This window comes from Cyphellophora attinorum (assembly GCF_001299255.1).
Source record: "Cyphellophora attinorum strain CBS 131958 chromosome Unknown Contig3, whole genome shotgun sequence".
In the NCBI taxonomy this organism is placed as follows: Eukaryota; Fungi; Ascomycota; class Eurotiomycetes; order Chaetothyriales; family Cyphellophoraceae; genus Cyphellophora; species Cyphellophora attinorum.
The window spans coordinates 311594-328680 of NW_017253231.1; the positions used below are offsets into that span (position 1 = coordinate 311594).

A 17087-nucleotide genomic window follows, 5' to 3' on the forward strand; every position below is an offset into this window, starting at 1 on the left:
TCTTCTAGGAGAACTTCGCATAAACGACCATCAACTATCTTCTCTTCTGCAAAAGGCACAGCTCGTGTCCATGAGCAGCCCTGGACTTACAACCTTGCCTCACACCTTGCATGTCAGACCAGACGTTTTGCTCCTACCGCAAGGCCCAGATCTCAGGCAATTAAATCAAGGCACGTATATGTGCATAATATGCTCACGCCATCAGCTCCGTCTTCAAATCAGCTTCATTGACCGTTGTTCGCTGCTCGTGGCAGATCGGCTTCATGACGCTTCGCGTTGAGCTTTATTCCGCATATATGCTTCCATGACCGCTGACTTTATGGCAGCTTCGGCCTGCTTGCAATTCGCCTGTGAGACTTTCATCAACATCTCCACCTGCTCAGCAGTCCACACGAGGTTATAAGACCCCGAGAATTTGGCAGTGGATGGATCGAAGCCCGCGACAGCATCTTCATTTGGGAGCAGGGGCATGTACACCATGCTGCACTCCTGCAGCACTCTCGGTGCCGGGGGGTTGTAGACTTCGTGGCCATAACTGTCAATGACAGTTTCAGGCTTATCTTTGAGAAGAGTGCCGTCGTAGGTTTGACCATACTGTCCAGCGAACTTGTTAAAAGCCATCGAGTCGACATTTGGAGAAGGCTGCTCATCACGTTTCATGAATTTAATACCTTTTCTTGAACCGATCTGGTCGACACGTTGTGGGAATGAGTCCTTCTGCACGTCACTTGAGGCATCCATGTTGAGAATGAGATCGACTCGGCGTGCTGGATGTAGGAACACGTAGGTAGGGCAATTGTTGTCTAGACCGCTGTCCATAAGTTCCAACGTAGGCGTATTCTCAATAGGCTTGGCATTCTCTTTGTAAGTCGAATTCTCGGACAAATGAAACATGAAATTATGTTCGCTGCATGGGTCCAGTGGGTGGTGCTGCTGGAACTCCTCTTTGCCTTGCTTCCCCCACATTCGCGCTACGCCTTTGGAAACATCAAGCACCGACTTGCCCAAGAACCCAGGAGGTAGGCTGCGCTTGATTGTAGCCAGATATGACGTTAGTGGCCCAGCTGGAGCTGACGTGCATAAGCCAAGGAGAAGCGAGAGCGATTGTTCTGGGAGTTGCACAGTGGATTTGCCGTGCTCAAAAGGCCGTCCAAAGGCCCAGATAGGACTCCATGCCTGGAGTTCATCGCACCCGACCTCAAATGGAGATAATTCAAACCACTGAAACCATGCGTCATTGGCCTTGGAATGCTCTTGATCATGAGGGTCGGTGTTCTTGAAAGGGCGCTTCTCATTTGCCCAATCTTTCCACGGTCTTTCGTGACGGATTGCTGTCAAGAGCGGCAGCGGTTCTTGCCCAGATTCCAGATAAATAATGGCGCTGGACCATTTGAGCCATGACTTCTGAGCACTGTCGTTCGGCCCTGCCACGTGACTATTGAGGAACAAATGACCTGTGGTGAAGACAGAGTAAAAATCCATCGCCACAGTCTCAAGGCCACTTCGATGCTTCTGGACCAGAGGACCTAAAGTCAGCGCAGGGCCATGCTCCGATTGAAGCACTTCTCGAACTGCCTCGGGACTAAGCGGATGGTATGGGCTGAGCCGCTGCTTCACGTGTTCGACAACACGCTGCCAGTCTGCTTGGCCCCAGGTGTAGTACGCGGCGAGCGTCCAGCAGCTACCGCTGACTCCGGCCACGTAGCTCAACATGTCCCACAAGCCAGAGTCTTTCATTTGAACAGCATAGCCCAGCATACCAATCAAGGCGCGGTAGCCTCCACCGCTACCGCCGAAGGCAACAATGGGTACATCGTCGATGTGTACTTGAGTCTCATTCAGGGACATGTAGCAGCAGAATGCTTGCTTGACTCGCTGCTTCCTAGCTGACAGCCAGTTCCTTTCCTCTATACAGAGCTCCAATCCAGTTCGCACATGTGCAACCTTGGAAATTTCTGGGTACTTTTCGGGATTCTGGATGTCTTGGGTGACGTTTGCCTCAACTCGCATGGCTTTCTTGATCAGTGAGATATCGCCGACGGCCTCTGGAAATGCTGGAACGACAGTCTTGTTCCAGAAGGACTTCATCTTGGCCTTCATGCCTCCTTTCTCGATCTCGCCGGATGGAAACTGTCCAGGTAGGTGCTGCGTGCATTCAGCATCGTTGGATGCAACCAATTCCTGCTCATCGGAGTGCACCTGCTGGAGTGGGTAGTGTTGGTCTAGGATTTGAGCCTCGTACTCCTGTTGCTGCACCGTCTCACTGCGTCGTGGCGCATTGAATGATCTTGACATGGTGGCCGTCGGACCCTTGGCGACAGCGCGAACCTCGATCACCTGGGACGTGCTGTATATTGTGGTAACACCAATTATTGGCCATTTGGTAACATCTTCAGAGATATCGCGGACAAGCACGGCGGCTTCTATAGCATAGACCTTCAGAGGACCATCGAGTCGCGATCAGCCAATCACGTAGCCCCTCGCCAGCACGACGTCCAAAGCCGCACAATCGAAGTCTGTCCCCCCATTGCATCGTCTCATACATGTCAAGATTGTGGGAGCAAGCTGTGTGAACATCGCAAGCATCAGCCCGAAGATGTGGTAAATGCTTGAAATAAGTATGGGTCGGTATCTTACCTACTATGCTTACAAGAAGTGGGGAAAGTGCGTTAAAAGCACAAGCCCATCAGACGACCTTCGTAGCCACAGTGCCCACCGGCCGGCTAGTCCACTCGATCGCACCCTCAACCACACTTTTTCTGGCGTCCTCACTACTAACATTCTTGCCTGCCAAGTAGTTCAACCACAGCAACCTGCTGACCCTCTCATCGGTCACAGTACCCATAACCTCCCGCACTCCGCTCTTCTTGTCCTCAACCAACGCCTCGAATTGCCCCTGCGCGTTTCTTAGCAGATACAGAGCCTGCCCATATGGAATCTTCTTGCGGCTCCCGCCGCCGAAGACGGCCTTGAACTCGTTCATTGCGCTGCCGAATCGTTCTTCGGCTTCAGGCGTCGAGCCAGATTCTCCCAGGCCAATAGTGTTGACTCTGGCTGTGATTCCTCTCACAAACCCATCCCGCATATGCATAAAATCGGTATTGCGCGTCGGCACGATTCTGAACGCTGTCCTGATGGCACCGTCTCTCAATATCTCGTTCCAGACCTCCTCACTTTTGACCGGGTCCAGAAGCACAGACCGCAGCTTCTGCATCTCTCCCGCTACGAGAGTTGTAGCTACTGGATCGACAGTGCGAATGAGACGCTCTTGAAGCTTCGCTATGTCGGCGGATGCGACATACAAGCCGACTACATAGACTTGAATCGACAAGAAGGACACAGTGCGGATGCCGAGGCCAAGGAGCTGGTACTCCGTACCACCTGTTGCAGGGTCGTTGTCGGTAGGTGGGACGAGCGTGCCTGGGCTAGCTGGAGGTGGTGTCGTGCCAGCGGGCAAACTTGGCGTCGGAGCTGTCTCTGGCGTGGCGGTGTTCTCACTGAGATGGACCGTTCGAGGGAAGAAGGGGATCGTGCTCGTCCCAGTAGGCACGAGTTCGGCTTGCTCGAGAACTCCTACCTCTGGCAGGGCTGCGGAGCTATCGTTATGTATGACTCGTGACGACCCCTCTTCCGCCTTGGGTTTGCTCCCACCGCTAGCTTCGATAGGTGGCGGGTCGAACCACACGACAGCAGCATACATGCCAAGGGTGCACAGAACAAGCCCGCCAGCAGCAAAGCGCATTCGCCGTATGTACTGTGCCCGCTCGGCAACGGCTTTGTCGGTCTGAGTCGCGTGCCTGGCTGATAGCGGCGTCGTAGCTGCTCTGCATTGCCGCCGTATGCCGATGTCGATGGCGCATTGAAAGTCATCGCGGTACGGTGGGTGGTGTGCATTGGCGGGCGAAGGATGGAGCGCGGTCGCACCGCACCGCGACGGGCTGCATCACGGCAGCATGAGGCGCAGGGCAGCTGCCGAGATGCAAGAAGAGGTAGGGATGGCGGCCCCATGATGTTGACTGTCGAGGCTTGTGAGCTCGCGAGAATTAACGAAGCTACAAATTCAAGTCTGTCAGAAGGAAAGATGGGGTCGATGTCGCTTCGCGAATCTTGGAGAAACAACTTGGACAGTTTGGGGGGGCGCTCTTGGGGCTCCGAGCCTCTGACATGCTCGACATCTCTTCTCAACCTTCCTCATCACACATCACACTTACCTCTCTACGTGATCGCATGCACTGAAGCCGACAAATACTGGCAGTCGAACTACGACATCGTTTTGAAGATCATTATAAGCATAACCCCGAGCCAGTGCTCACGTACGCGGTATCGCAGCTCCATGTGACCCTCTCGGCAGGATAGCAACGGTACCTTCTGAAGCTGGCCTATGCCATCAATTGTACTACGATGATCCTGTGACGCTGATTACAACTGCCACCATGGTCATCACTGGCTCCTGCCCTCAAGTGTGAGTACACTCACTCCCACAGTGGTGTACTCGGTCTGTCAGCTTCCGCTACACGACAACGGCCTGTCTGCAGACACAGATCCGTCAGCACCATCTGTCGACGTGTGCTTTGCCTGCTAGGCCTGCGCCTGCCACCGAGGTCGAACGGTCCTGCCGCGTGGCTGATTGCCCATCGGACCTACTTCTTTCGCGCTCCTTTCCCACTTGCTGCGCGGCCCTTGCCGCCAGTCGCACCGAACTTCCCGCCAGCCGCGCCAGGCTTAGCGACTTTACCACTCTGCTTACCAGTAGTGGCAGCTTTCTCATCGCCGGGAGTGCTGCCCTTTGATTCAGTGGTTTCAGTCGTGTTGTCTTTCTCCTTCTCTGCGGTATTTGTTGGAGCTTGCTTGGCTTTGACAGACTTCTGCGCAGCACGTTGGGCTTTCCCATACTTCTCGAAATCGCGGTTGTCCATGAGATCTTTGATGAGCTCTGCTATGATCACAGAACCACTCTGCTCATCCTTGCCGTGAGGCGCACGATACATTGCGATGCTCATTCCCGCAGCTCGTTTGAGGCCTGAGATAGATGGGTTCTTATTCACCTGGACCTGGATGTCTAGCAGCAGTCAGATGAGGTCTTGCAGATACACGCCGGCTCAGCGGAAGTCCTTCCACATGTGAGCCAGCATCAGCTGGCTGGGAGGGTGCCACTTACTGTACGTCTTTCCTCCATCTGCCATTCCTTGCATATCGATCCGGATGTTGTTACCCTTCATGTCGACCCATAACGAAGGCTGATGAGGAGCTGTGCTGAGATGCTCAAGCTTGGCAGGTGGGACGCTGTCGATCAGATCGATCACACTTTGCAGGGCGCTCTTTCCCATAGTTGTGTCTTTCCGGACTTTGTTGTTGGATCTGCGAATAAACGGGTTCTTCGCGTAAGACTGGTGGGAGGGAACGGCGTCAATTTTACAAGCTGGACATGCAGAAGTTCAAGGAAGTACCAAAGGAACCCTTTCTAGAGGATAACATCAACGATACTGCTGCCTCAGTCGCCCAACACCCGGCTGTGCGGTATACTCGTTCACAACATCATTGACAGTGACAAACTCAGTCAGCAGCTTCACGCCATCTGCCAGCATACCGCTTACCTACCGTGTCAGGGAAACACTTGAAGGCGGCTACGCAAGGCTGTGGTGTGGTCCGTCACGTACAAAGCCGGGTCGGACAAGGCAGCTCGCTTCGTCTCCTGGACATAGAACTCCTAGAGAGTGTTGCCTAGCTGAATCGCCTTGTCTGAGGACAAAGCGACCAAGTGTTCCTCTGTTGCTGGCTCATCGACGCATATCATCACAAGCACTGAAGTCATAGTCACTTTACATTAGTGTTATCTCCGAAAACAGCGTTGGTCGACCCGCTGAATGTAACAAACACAATCGATGTCACCACTACTACAACGAGCGACCGACCAGCGCGTCTGTCCGACTTTCGATAACTTGAGCGTCTGTGGCCCTATTGCAACCTGCGATCCCGGCAACATGGCCAAAATCGAGTGGGCCAATGGATTGCTCGGTCCTGAGCCGCGATGGTCGAGTGAGCCAGACATTGACCTCATTGCCGCCATCATCGACGAGCGCTTGAACTGTGGAGGCCCTGGTGGTGTAACTATCAGCCCCTTCGCCAGCGGATGCTTCAACAAGCTCTACAAAATAGACTTCCTCGACTCGAGTATTCCGGCTTGTCTACTGCGAGTTACTTTGCCAGCATATCCTAAGTACAAGACTGAGAGCGAGGTGGCCACATTGCGATGGCTACAACGACACACGACTATACCTGTGCCGGAAGTACTGGCATTCGAATCGTCTTCGCGGACGGACTTGGGTTATGAGTGGATCCTGATGAAGATGCTTCCAGGCAAGCCGCTATCGCAGTGCTGGGGGGCTCTCAGCCTGGAACAGAAGGAGAGGATTATCAAGAAAATTGCGAACTACCACTACCAGCTGCTTCAGCGCGAAAATGCCCAATCGAAGATCGGAAGTCTGCAGCTGCCGCATACCGAGTCAAGCAAACAGGATCAGCATACCCGTGAGTCTGTGGTTGGAGCCATGGTACATATGCCCTTCATCTTCGGCGAGCATGCCGACAGCACAATACAGAGAGGACCATATGATTCAATTAGCGCTTGGTACCGAGCTTGGTTGATCGAGTTAGCACTCATAGAAGACAAGATCAGGCTGACTTGGGATGATTGCGAAGGTCTGGAACAGTCCGGAAAACACCTTGCGAACGGCAAAGCACTTAAGGAGCTGATACTTGAACACACTACTCTCAACGATGCTGCTCCAACGTTTCTCACCCACCATGATCTCCACCACGGGAACATTCTCATCGACGACGCAGGCAACATCACTGGACTCGTCGATTGGGAGTTCACCCTTTTCGCGCCAAAATATCGAGCTTTCAGCACCCCGAAGTTCCTGCGAAGTGATTTTCGCGATGAGGAGCCCGTGGCGGACGAGTACCCAGATGCAAGTCCAGGCCAGGATACTGAGTGGGAGAAACCAATGAAGAACCTCGTCAACATGAGAGGAAAGAACAACGACAGATATGGTGAGGACTACTTTGACTGGGAAACCACTCAGCTTCGACGGCTGTACTGGGAGGAGCTGGACCGCTTGTGTCCGCGGACAGAGGATGAAGAGGTAGCTGATGATCTGCTATTGAATTTCGAGCTGGCCGTGGACGGCTGCATGGATTTCTGGACACAAGGCATTACGTCTTCATGGGTTCGAGAGATGCTGGAATCTGGTGAGACTTCGTTTGACCTGCGACGGCGCGAGCAGATCTGGCCGTATGAGGATGACGAATCAGAAGATGAGGAAGCTGAAGACGATGACGCTGACTATGACGCTGACGATGACGCTGATGGTGACAGTGAAGCTGGTGACGGTGAAGTCGATGACAATGAAGCTGATGACGAAGGCTCTGAAGAGGCCTTCGCTCAAGAAAACGATTGTAGAGAAGGGGCCAGCGAAGAGGACGTCAAAGCGTGCGGCGGCAATGAAGGAACATAGGAGAGGAAATATGAGCAATGGCGCGGGTAACACCGTAGGATCAGAAGAGCACATGGATGAGAAATTTGTGGAGCAGACGGCGAACGCAAAGAAGACATTGCTTGGGATGTGTGGAACTGAAGCAACAGGTGTCAAAGTAGGAAGATAAAGACGAGATGAATATATTTTCAGAGAGCTCCTCACCTCACCGTTCGAAAATTCGATGATGAGGTCTGTTGCGATAGAATGCTGATGTCACAGGTACTCGCCTGACCAGATGACGCCGACGAGAGTCTTGTAGACCGGCTGAGTGCTGTAGCCAGACTCGGACAGGCAAATGAGTCTGTCTTGCGAACGCCGGCTGACGCGTGACTCTATACAAGACCGGTTGACCAGTGCTTGGGCTTATCCGTCACCGGTTGAGACGAGCGTTAACGAATACCAGGAAAATAAGGCTTGGAAATATATCAAACGAAGATCTTCATGTGAGTGGTATTACCCTATACTACAGATCATGCTTCCATCTCTTTCAGCGACATTGTTCTTGCCGCACCGACTTACCTTCAACAGCATCGTCTGCTTACCTCTCAAGCCAATCTAGCTTCATCCGACCATCTTCATGGACGAGATCGCCAATCGGCCGACCGTGCTCACCAGTACGCATATAGCCATAGCCCGTCCTCGTGAAGTCTGCCCTTGTCGCAGTCTCGTATACCTCAGACGCTGTCGGCGCATCGACGTCAGTCCCAATGATTCCCCAACACCGAGGTCCCCATGCGGCGGAGAAGCCCTTCCAAACCTTCTTGACGTCCAAGTCGCGCTGTACAGTCACCTCGGCGATGGACGCCTCCAGCGACTTAGCCCCGGCGCTACGACCACGCAAGCTCGGCCGAGCGATGCCATCCAAGGTGGGTGCTTTCTGCAGCTCAGCAAGAGCGGTTCCCATCTCGGAGTCAGGACCGACGCTGGCATTGAACTCATCCAAGATTATGGTCTCAAGAGTACGGCAAAGAAGGTAGTGGCAACCAGCGCATCGACCTTCTATGAGACTGACGCTGTGAGGTTTCAGGTCGACGTGATCACGTTGGGACTTGAGGTGTTGCTGATGTTCGAGTGTAGGGTACCGAAGGGTATCATCTTGCAGTACCACGACATTCGGAGGTGGAAATATGGGTAGTGTGATACCAGGCATGCTGGTGTTGTGCGAGCAGTCCGTGAAATAGTGGGTGGCCATGGAATTATAGACCTCGTTGGCGGGTGGGAGGCAAGCGGCTATGGCCGAAGCAGACGTGTCCTTGAGTGTAGGTTGGCGAGTCGGAACAGGCTTGACCGGATTGCTGACCCGCGGAATGCAAACCCGTTCGAATGTGGTTTGTCGAACGGGGATGGGCCTTAAAGGACTGCTGTTCAGTGGAGCGGAAAGTCGGTTTGCTTTGATCCTTGCCTCCTTTGGCTTGAGCTGCTCTGGATCAAGGAACGTGGACTGGCGTCGATTGCTCGGCGTAACCGCGATCGAATTCCTGAGGAGTTTAAAATCTCGCGAAACACGTCGAGTGTGTTTTGAGACTGTTTGACTAGCCTGTTGAGCACCCTGGACGACTTTCTGAGCACCTTGAAGGACCTTCTGGCCGATATCCTTCAACGACGCCCTCCTACGCTTGGTGACAGGAGGCGCGGCAGCCCCTTGTTCATTGGGGTGTACGGCGTAGTCATCCCGAGACGGGATCAGTGTCGTCACCGATTCTGCATATTCGACCTGTATGCGGGAGCTCCGGTGACGAGCGACGTCTGTGACGAGGACAGCGGCGGCTGCAGGAGACTTTGGAACATAAGCAACACTATGGTCCCTTGTCTTGTGGCCTTGGCTTTTCACGGCCTTCTTGGAATCGCCTTTTGAAGCGCGAAGATGAGCTAGTTCTGGAACGACTAGGGGCTCTGGCTTGGCTGGCTTTGTCAACTTGATGGTGGAATGTCGCGGCTTGGACTCACGACGAAGCTTTTCCGCCTCGCCGAGGAGACGCGCTCGCTCCTGCTCACTGATGGGTGAGCCAGGTTTCGGTATTGGCAGAGGCTCTTCCTTTTCATTCATTCGATAACTTGACGGCGGGTAGTAGCTTCGGCGAGGCCCCTCTGTTGGGAACATTGATGACACAGGAGAGATCGATCCATCATCACGACCGATCGGTACGTTGTAACGAGACTCGATCGGCGAGACAGGTTCATAGCTCACGTCAATTGCGCTATCATGCCGACGCGCCGACAAAGCTGATCGAGCTGCATCATCGGACCTATTGATGTCGCGGTCACCTCCGTCACCGGCAGGGTTCCGTGTATTCGTAATCATGGATAGAAGCGGTGCGGCTGTCTTGGCGATGCCGAGACTTCGTCGTTTCGAAGCGGAATACTTCACTGCATCGCTCCTGTGGACCATCTGGAAGGCCTCAGTCTGTGTAGGAATGTCCGGAGAGCCTCCAGTGGATTGTGAGACGGGTAGGCTTTCACTGTAGTCATCAGAAAAATAGACCAGCGGCGCTCGCGAGCCTGCTCGCTCAGCGAAGCTAGGTCCAACCTTTCCTTGTCCCATAGCGGAAGGCATATTGTTTGGTGCAATTATTCTCGTGTTGACAGTGTGATCGTAGTTGTGCATTTGACGAGAGTGGATACGGTCGAGATTGGGACGGGATTGTCTCGTAAGGTGTCCAGGCGTAGATGTTGTAGCTTGGAAGGTCATTGTTCCTGCGACATCAAAGGAAGAAAGAAATCGACGTAGTCATTCATGGGATACCATTGGCTGTGGTTGATTCTCGCTTTGTGATCGTGCCACCTGCATTGTCTCCGTACAAAGTGAATGTGCTGTTCACTATCTTCACTTCGGTCTACAATCGCCATGGCCGCATTCACCATCCGGTAAAAGCCACGGAGCGGCTAGAGTGATTTCGATCCTCCCAAGTGCCGCCATCTCTTCGCCAAATATCCTCTGGAAAAGCATCGTAGATTTGACAGCTGAGGCAGGCAACAGTTGCTCTTCTCATAACCAAGTGTGTCTCGTCCAGGCCGTGAATCGGAAGCCTTGGCACAGCTGGTCCTAACACCTACTCAGTCATCTTCTTCGCCCATGACGGTGCGCAAATTATAGCGCCACCGAGCCACTTCATGCTCTATCGCGCTTAGTTTGGCGGCAGAGCTCATCAGACTCGGGTCTCCAGTTTCCACCCGAGTCTTCTCACGCACGATGACCTCTTCTTTGCCTCGCCACTCGAAGACTTCTCCTGCTTCGTCATGATTCGGCACACGTGACCCAAGGCCAAGTAGACGATTCCGAAGACTGAATCCAGATAAAGAGAAGCCTGAATCTGACGCTGGTGTATGCGGAGTGCCACCTGGAGATGTCGGCGCGAGAGTTCGTATCGTGAGCACGATATTAGCGTCCTGAATCGTAAAGTGTAGGCTGAGGTGGTCAGGTAAAGGAGGCTGGAAGACGGTCGCATCAACGCTGGACATCCACCAGTCGCTGCCTGGGATAGTCTCATGCTGCTGTCCGGGGATCGCACCCTTCATGTACGCTTTTGCGTTAGCTAAGTTGTCATGTAGGAGTCTCAATTGGCCAGATATGAATGAGGCGTCCGTCGATTGGCCAGCCCATCGCGAAGCATCGATTATATCCAGGGAGTCGTTCACTAACGACCTCACAGCGAAGAGCTGTGGTAAGACGAGGTCCGGAGCATTGGGAGAAGGCCCAAACGTAAGGTGGGTGGAAGGATTGGAGGTCGTCTGAGTTCTTGGCATGTTTGGTGGCAGACTCGCAAGCCTCAGATGAATGTCTCCCTTTACCATCTTTGTGCCGATGCGCGTTACGAAGCCCTTGACATTTTCGCTACGCAGCGACGACAGGACTAGTGTGGAGCCTGGCTCTTTGGGTGCAAGCAAAGCAGCGCAATGTTCCAAGCTTTCTTTGAGGGCAGACAAAGACTTCTGGAACTCCCCTAGGAGCCACTGAAGCTCGAGCCGCTGACACTCAACTTCGTCGCGGCGCTGTTCTTGTGGCGACACGGGTGGGTAGACTGACAGCGACATTGTTTGATTGCACCTTCTTTGCGACTTGGTCAAAGGTTGTGCGCGTATAGCGACCTCAAGCAATCAGATCCATGGATGAGTTGACCGAAACACAAAAGACGTCATTAGAACGGTGATACGCGAATCTAATTTTCCAAGGTTTGTGGTGAATGACAAGAAAGTGAAAGAGACTTGAAGGCTAGCTTGGTTGGTCGCGTAAGGCAACCTCGCTCACTCACCAGCAAGCACTCACTGCAGTAGCTACTCAAAGTGGATCTAGTTGCCTAATTTTGCAGTGCATATCATTTCGCAATCGCAAACACTTCCAAGGTTGTTCGTTTGTCTCCATCGATTTGGCATAAGTCGACCAAGAAAAGTCGAACAGTTTGCGACCACTGACACGATCGCCAATACTATGATAAACCTTTCCCGCTCAAGATGACTCTCCCTCCACGACCCGTCACGAGTTCGCAAATCGACTTCAAGTTGCCCAGCGATAGATTCTGGGGCACTACTGCGCTTCTCCCACCTACCTCACATGGCCTTCCATATATCGCTTGCATAGCGCACGCAATCACATGCTTTGCACTGCAGCCACAGACGTCCATGACGATTGAAGACGCATCGAATGAGCTTCTCAAGATGATGGGCAATCCCTCGGAAGATGGCGAGGAATGTGGAAACCACATGGAGTTTGGCCGATTCATCCTCATGATAGCAGAGCAAATTCCTTACGACCACCCGGCACATCGAAAGCTTGTAACTTTGATCAACTATCTGCAGAAAGGAAACTGGTACAGCGATGTGTTCATGATGGAGATTAACCAGAATATGGAAATTGTTTTCGAAACTTCTATGGACAATTCTCAGCTCGCGGCCGAAATGAACAGATTCGTCAACTACAACGCCTTCTTGTCCCAAATCGACGCGCATCTCCCGGCATCCCTCCTGTCGACCGCCGTACTACATTTCTTGAATGCATTCGAGATGGACTATGAGCACCCGGAGAGCGTTCCGAACTCACCCGGCATTCACAATGCGCTGCAAGCCTTTCAACGTGGACCTCAAGAGATCAATGCCAAAGGCAAAGGCCTCCTTCGAACCGCCACAGTCCGAGTCGCAAGTCTGTGGATGATTCAAAATGCGACACATTTTTTCGCCCTCCTTGTCAGTGAGCCAGATCGCATCACTGATTGGGATCACACCACGGTCTGGACGCGAACTGGCCAGCGATTCCGGGGTGATAGATTCAGTCGTGAGCGTTGGAAATTCTGGAAAGATGGCTTTAGACAGGTTGTGGATGAAGCTGCTGCCGACTCATATCTGGGCAAAGAGGCTGGTGATGCACTTCGGGCGATGAACGTGGTAGACGGTACTGATGCGAGTGGTTCATGGTAGTAAATTCCGACAGAGAGTCAAATTCGTCCCGGTTCTGCTGCCGCTTTTCTCTGTTCGAAGATCCGCCTGTACAATGATTGACGTCTGACAACTTTCGGTATTGACATACAGGCGGGCGTAGGGCGCAACTATGGCAGCAATTGCATGACTGCATGCTGTTCGTGAGGTCGCTCGCTGTCGTCTCCGGCCACACATCCGCCCGTGTTTGGCTCGACTCGCTCCGGCCATTGAATTGAGGCTTTCTCTGCCTCTGGCAGAGCCAAACCAAGATCGGACGTCTCGGGCACAGCGTCCACCTTGCCAGAACTTCGCCCGCCACGCAAACACAGCTACACCCCATGAGACTCTATAAATCCCTCGAGGATGTGCCCATGCAGACAGCAGCCTCGACATACTCTCAACCCGAGCGCCTCTAATACAACCACCAAGACCTCCATTGAACCCAAACTATTCCTTTCGAAAGTCAGACCTCCATCTCATTCCCAAGACAATGAACCCAAACTTTTGGAATTATTCAAGCGGCGACAATGGCGGCCGCGCCCAAGTGTACGGCTGGACGGGACCACCCCCGGCCAACCCTGCTAATAGGACTCCCATTGTGACTGGATGGAGACCTGGCATAGCGCCGCCCCCCTACTCCACCCAGGCCGCTGGGTATACCCTATATCCCGGAACAAACCAGGCACAGTGGATGTCAGCGCATCATGCCCAGGCTTCTATTCAGTCCGCGCCTGCCCCGACCAGCGCCAATGCTGGCCCTCGGGGCGTCTTTCCTCACGGACACATGAACTACGACTCTTACTTTCGCACTGATGGCTTGCCTGTCATTGGACAACATGATGGAAACCCTGTTCACTTTGTGGAGTACCCTGCGAACCCAAATTATGCCTACGGCGCGCAATACTACGATGGTCGTCACATCCAGTTTAATGGAACCTACCTTGGAATCAGCGAAATCCAACTCAGCACCGTGTTATCGTCGATTTCTATCAGAACCCTCACGGCGTGGTGTCCCATGGTGGTCCAAACTCGCGACCTGGACAGTTCACGCTCGCAACACACAGGAATTGGTAACCTGGAGGGTCTGGGGGATCGTCGCCCCCTGTGGGTTGAGAGAGGAGATGCAGCCAACTGCTGCTACTGTACTGCTGCTCAGCACACGACGAGCAGGATCCTCTTGCAGAGCGATCACATCGGCGTTCCAACAAACCTGTAATGCATGGAGCTTCGCGTTGTCACACGACACTGGCGCAATTGCTTGGATCCAGGTTAGGTAGATAGAGTAAATGATATGCACATTTTCCTTATTCAGAGTCGAAAGTTTAGATTCGGAGGAGGTGCATATGTGGTTGATATGAGGCAACATCTTGTTGAGTATTGAGAATCCCCACGACGTTTCTGCAGACTTAGGTATGCATGGACATCCCCCAAAGAGTAACATCCTGAAGATTTCCTTCCACTACCGGTCAAAGATATTCAGTCCACAATGCTCACTTTCACTTTATGCCTGCCTCTTCTCCCTCTCCTCCCTTGGCGTGAGATCTCCCGCAAGCGTCTCCTCATCAGCTGTCTTTCTCCGTCCCATCTCGACCTTGCCAGCTAGGGGCGTACTTCCGAATTCTACACCATCAACAGCCACATCCGCACGTTGCAAATACTGGTACCAGTAATACATGCCCACAAATCCGCCCCCTCCCACAATGTTCCCCAAAGCGCTGATGATACCCTTCCAAATGTACAACCCCACGGTCAATCCCGGTGTATCATGCCATATCCCCGTAGGAACGAAGAACATATTGGCGACAACGTGGTCAAAGCCAGTGAGACGAAGGCGAAAGTGGGCCACCAGATGCCCACAATCTTAGAGAAGTACTCCCGGCCGGACATTCCGAGGAAGCAGGCAAGGGTGACGAGCCAGTTGGCGCCGATGCCTCGCAAGAAGACTTGGTGAAAGTGAGGGGTGATCTGCTTGGTCGTAGCGAAAGTGCGTACCTCTGTGGTGTAGGCAGCGACGTCGAAGGTGCCGCCGTAGCCTGTAATCAAGGCCACCACAAACAAAGAGCCGGCGAGGTTGCCCCAGAAGGTGATGAACCAATGAATCAACATCTTCGTCCACGATAACCTCTTCTGCAGCACAGCGACAGTGGTGAAGAGGAACGAGCCGGTGCAGAGATCAGCGCCCGTAAGCACGACCATGCACAGACCATAGGGAAACACGAGCGCGGCGATGGTGCGGATCAGGCCGGGGGCGTTCTCTTGGTACCAAGGAGCAGCGTTGGTGGAGAGGAGAGTGGCGCATGCGAAGGACAGGAGACAGCCGGCGGAGACAGAGGACATGAAGACCTTATCGAGGCGCTCGTTGCCTTTGGTGACGCCCGCGCGGCCGACAATCTCGGCCGTTTCGGCAGGAGTGTAGCAGTTATACATGATGCTGGTTGAGTAAGGGGACACCCACAGGAAGAGGATAGTTCAGTTGTTGTTTGGTGAAGAACAATGAGGGTCTTCGGGAAGGGGTGGGAAATGGTGATGTGATATAGGTCGGACTGTGGATGACGATTGTGCTGAGGTTGAGAGGGGTGCCGCCTTGCCGGATAGCCCATTCCTGTGACATGACCTCGTTGAGACGACTACTGTTCGAATCAGCTTGCCGAGGAGTTACTTACATTCGCGAATGACTCTTCCGCCCACCACAGTGGTCAGAGACGGTCGGAAAAGGCATCCCTTGGCGTGGATACCAATTCTGGTCAGCAGCTCATCGTCATTGCGGAGAGTTGGATTCCAATTCTGGTCAGCAACCCATCGTCAGTGGCTGGGAACAAGCAATCGGCTCTGCATTTGGCAGCATGTCGGTGTGCTTGTTCAGACGTACAGTAAGGACATAGATAAGGCAATGGACGTTTGGTGGCTTGATATGCTGTGATCGACATGGAGGTGGAGTCTCGGGGCATGTGCGGAGCACTTGGCATGCTGCAAGGCCTTCGTCAGCCAAGAAATCGATAGATAGGAAAACAATTCCATTGAGCTTGAGGTCGATGCTTGGTGGACGATATCGGGTCGTCGCAACTAGGTTAGGGAGAGATGGATTCGAGGTCGTTGTTATCTTCGAGGCCAAATTGGTACAGCAGTCGAGCATGCAGTGTGGGAAGTTCTCCGCAAGCGACTGAGATGGTTTTACGAGACTTAGAACGCGGAGAATCCATGCTGGATGTGCTCATCGTTGAGTCGTTGACGACATGTCAAGGGATACGTATGTTATACGGTGGTCTGCATCCAGTGGCAACAGATACTTTTACCATTTGGCTCAGAGAAACCTTGTCAGATTGTGATCTTCCAAGCAAAGCCAAGCTCTCGCTCCAGGTAGTCGGAACCTGACTGTCGGCGTTGGGAGTCCTGCGCAGGCCTTATTTTGTGATCAATAGACCAATCCTTGCTTACTTTGAACTCAGCCATCGACTGCTCCTCATTCTTCTCCAAGTTGGAACAGCGCGTCATGCGGACTCATAGATCGAGTCAAGATCCCGGACAATCAGCGACCGCTGAATCATCCTGCAATCACGTATGGCGGTCATGTCCCATCCGGAGTAGAAGTCATTTCCACACTGTTTTGGCCGGATCGCTGGGAGCACGCGAAGAACTGACCTTCTTTGAGTACCGTGCTGCAACGACACCGGGGGCTGTGTTGGCGTGAGGAGGCCAAACGGCGTCACATCACTTCATGTTTGGAGTCTCGAGCAGAATTCAGAGCCACCTCGTTTACCAGTCGGTCCCGGTGTCTACAAGGACAATTCGCATGTCGCGTTCCAGACACCTTGCCCGCAGACGTTGGTTCCGTAGTGTATGCGAGGATGGGGAGCATGCTGTTCGCTCTATGCACGCGCCTGCGCTGACCCGCAATTTGGACAATCTTGTATTGAGAGCGTTGAAGCAGAAGATGGCAAGGGAGTTCTCGAAAATTGATCGAAGTGGCCCGAAGGTCGAGCTGGATGCTTGGCATCGACTCGCAGCGTCCTGACCCCACTTTTCCTGTCAAATCTCGAAGCCATGAATTGAACGTCACCTCCAGGCGTCTTGGGGTCATTTTAGCCTTCCCGTGGGAAACGTCGTGTGGCGGGCAAGACCGTTGCGCTATGCTCATCTCCT

At 53.2% G+C, this 17087-nt stretch overlaps 8 protein-coding genes across 8 annotated transcripts; 3 read left to right on the forward strand and 5 right to left on the reverse strand.

Moving 5' to 3' along the window:
* Window positions 1-261: 261 nt before the first annotated feature.
* Window positions 262-2295, reverse strand: AB675_8364 (Cytosolic phospholipase A2 epsilon; the record flags this gene model as incomplete). The annotated part of the gene is made up of 1 exon (XM_018148804.1): window positions 262-2295. The coding sequence occupies one exon, from the start codon at window positions 2293-2295 to the stop codon at window positions 262-264; it is 2034 nt and encodes a 677-aa protein (XP_018004228.1).
* Window positions 2296-2686: 391 nt separating this feature from the next.
* AB675_8365 (Altered inheritance of mitochondria protein 18, mitochondrial) lies at window positions 2687-5327 on the reverse strand (the record flags this gene model as incomplete). The annotated part of the gene is made up of 3 exons (XM_018148805.1): window positions 2687-3938; window positions 4645-5059; window positions 5159-5327. 3 exons carry the CDS (start codon window positions 5325-5327, stop codon window positions 2687-2689), a joined length of 1836 nt encoding a protein of 611 aa, XP_018004303.1.
* Window positions 5328-5981: 654 nt separating this feature from the next.
* AB675_8366 (uncharacterized protein) lies at window positions 5982-7665 on the forward strand (the record flags this gene model as incomplete). Its single annotated transcript, XM_018148806.1, has 2 exons — window positions 5982-7251; window positions 7463-7665. The coding sequence occupies 2 exons, from the start codon at window positions 5982-5984 to the stop codon at window positions 7663-7665; spliced, it is 1473 nt and encodes a 490-aa protein (XP_018004379.1).
* Window positions 7666-8076: 411 nt separating this feature from the next.
* On the reverse strand, window positions 8077-10092 carry AB675_8367 (uncharacterized protein; the record flags this gene model as incomplete). Its single annotated transcript, XM_018148807.1, has 1 exon — window positions 8077-10092. One exon carries the CDS (start codon window positions 10090-10092, stop codon window positions 8077-8079), a length of 2016 nt encoding a protein of 671 aa, XP_018004462.1.
* A 500-nt stretch (window positions 10093-10592) lies between these two features.
* Window positions 10593-11570, reverse strand: AB675_8368 (uncharacterized protein; the record flags this gene model as incomplete). Its single annotated transcript, XM_018148808.1, has 1 exon — window positions 10593-11570. One exon carries the CDS (start codon window positions 11568-11570, stop codon window positions 10593-10595), a length of 978 nt encoding a protein of 325 aa, XP_018004602.1.
* A 417-nt stretch (window positions 11571-11987) lies between these two features.
* AB675_8369 (uncharacterized protein) lies at window positions 11988-12947 on the forward strand (the record flags this gene model as incomplete). The annotated part of the gene is made up of 1 exon (XM_018148809.1): window positions 11988-12947. One exon carries the CDS (start codon window positions 11988-11990, stop codon window positions 12945-12947), a length of 960 nt encoding a protein of 319 aa, XP_018004686.1.
* A 490-nt stretch (window positions 12948-13437) lies between these two features.
* Window positions 13438-14163, forward strand: AB675_8370 (uncharacterized protein; the record flags this gene model as incomplete). The annotated part of the gene is made up of 1 exon (XM_018148811.1): window positions 13438-14163. One exon carries the CDS (start codon window positions 13438-13440, stop codon window positions 14161-14163), a length of 726 nt encoding a protein of 241 aa, XP_018004661.1.
* Window positions 14164-14696: 533 nt separating this feature from the next.
* AB675_8371 (putative formate transporter) lies at window positions 14697-15374 on the reverse strand (the record flags this gene model as incomplete). The annotated part of the gene is made up of 1 exon (XM_018148812.1): window positions 14697-15374. One exon carries the CDS (start codon window positions 15372-15374, stop codon window positions 14697-14699), a length of 678 nt encoding a protein of 225 aa, XP_018004291.1.
* Window positions 15375-17087: the final 1713 nt, after the last annotated feature.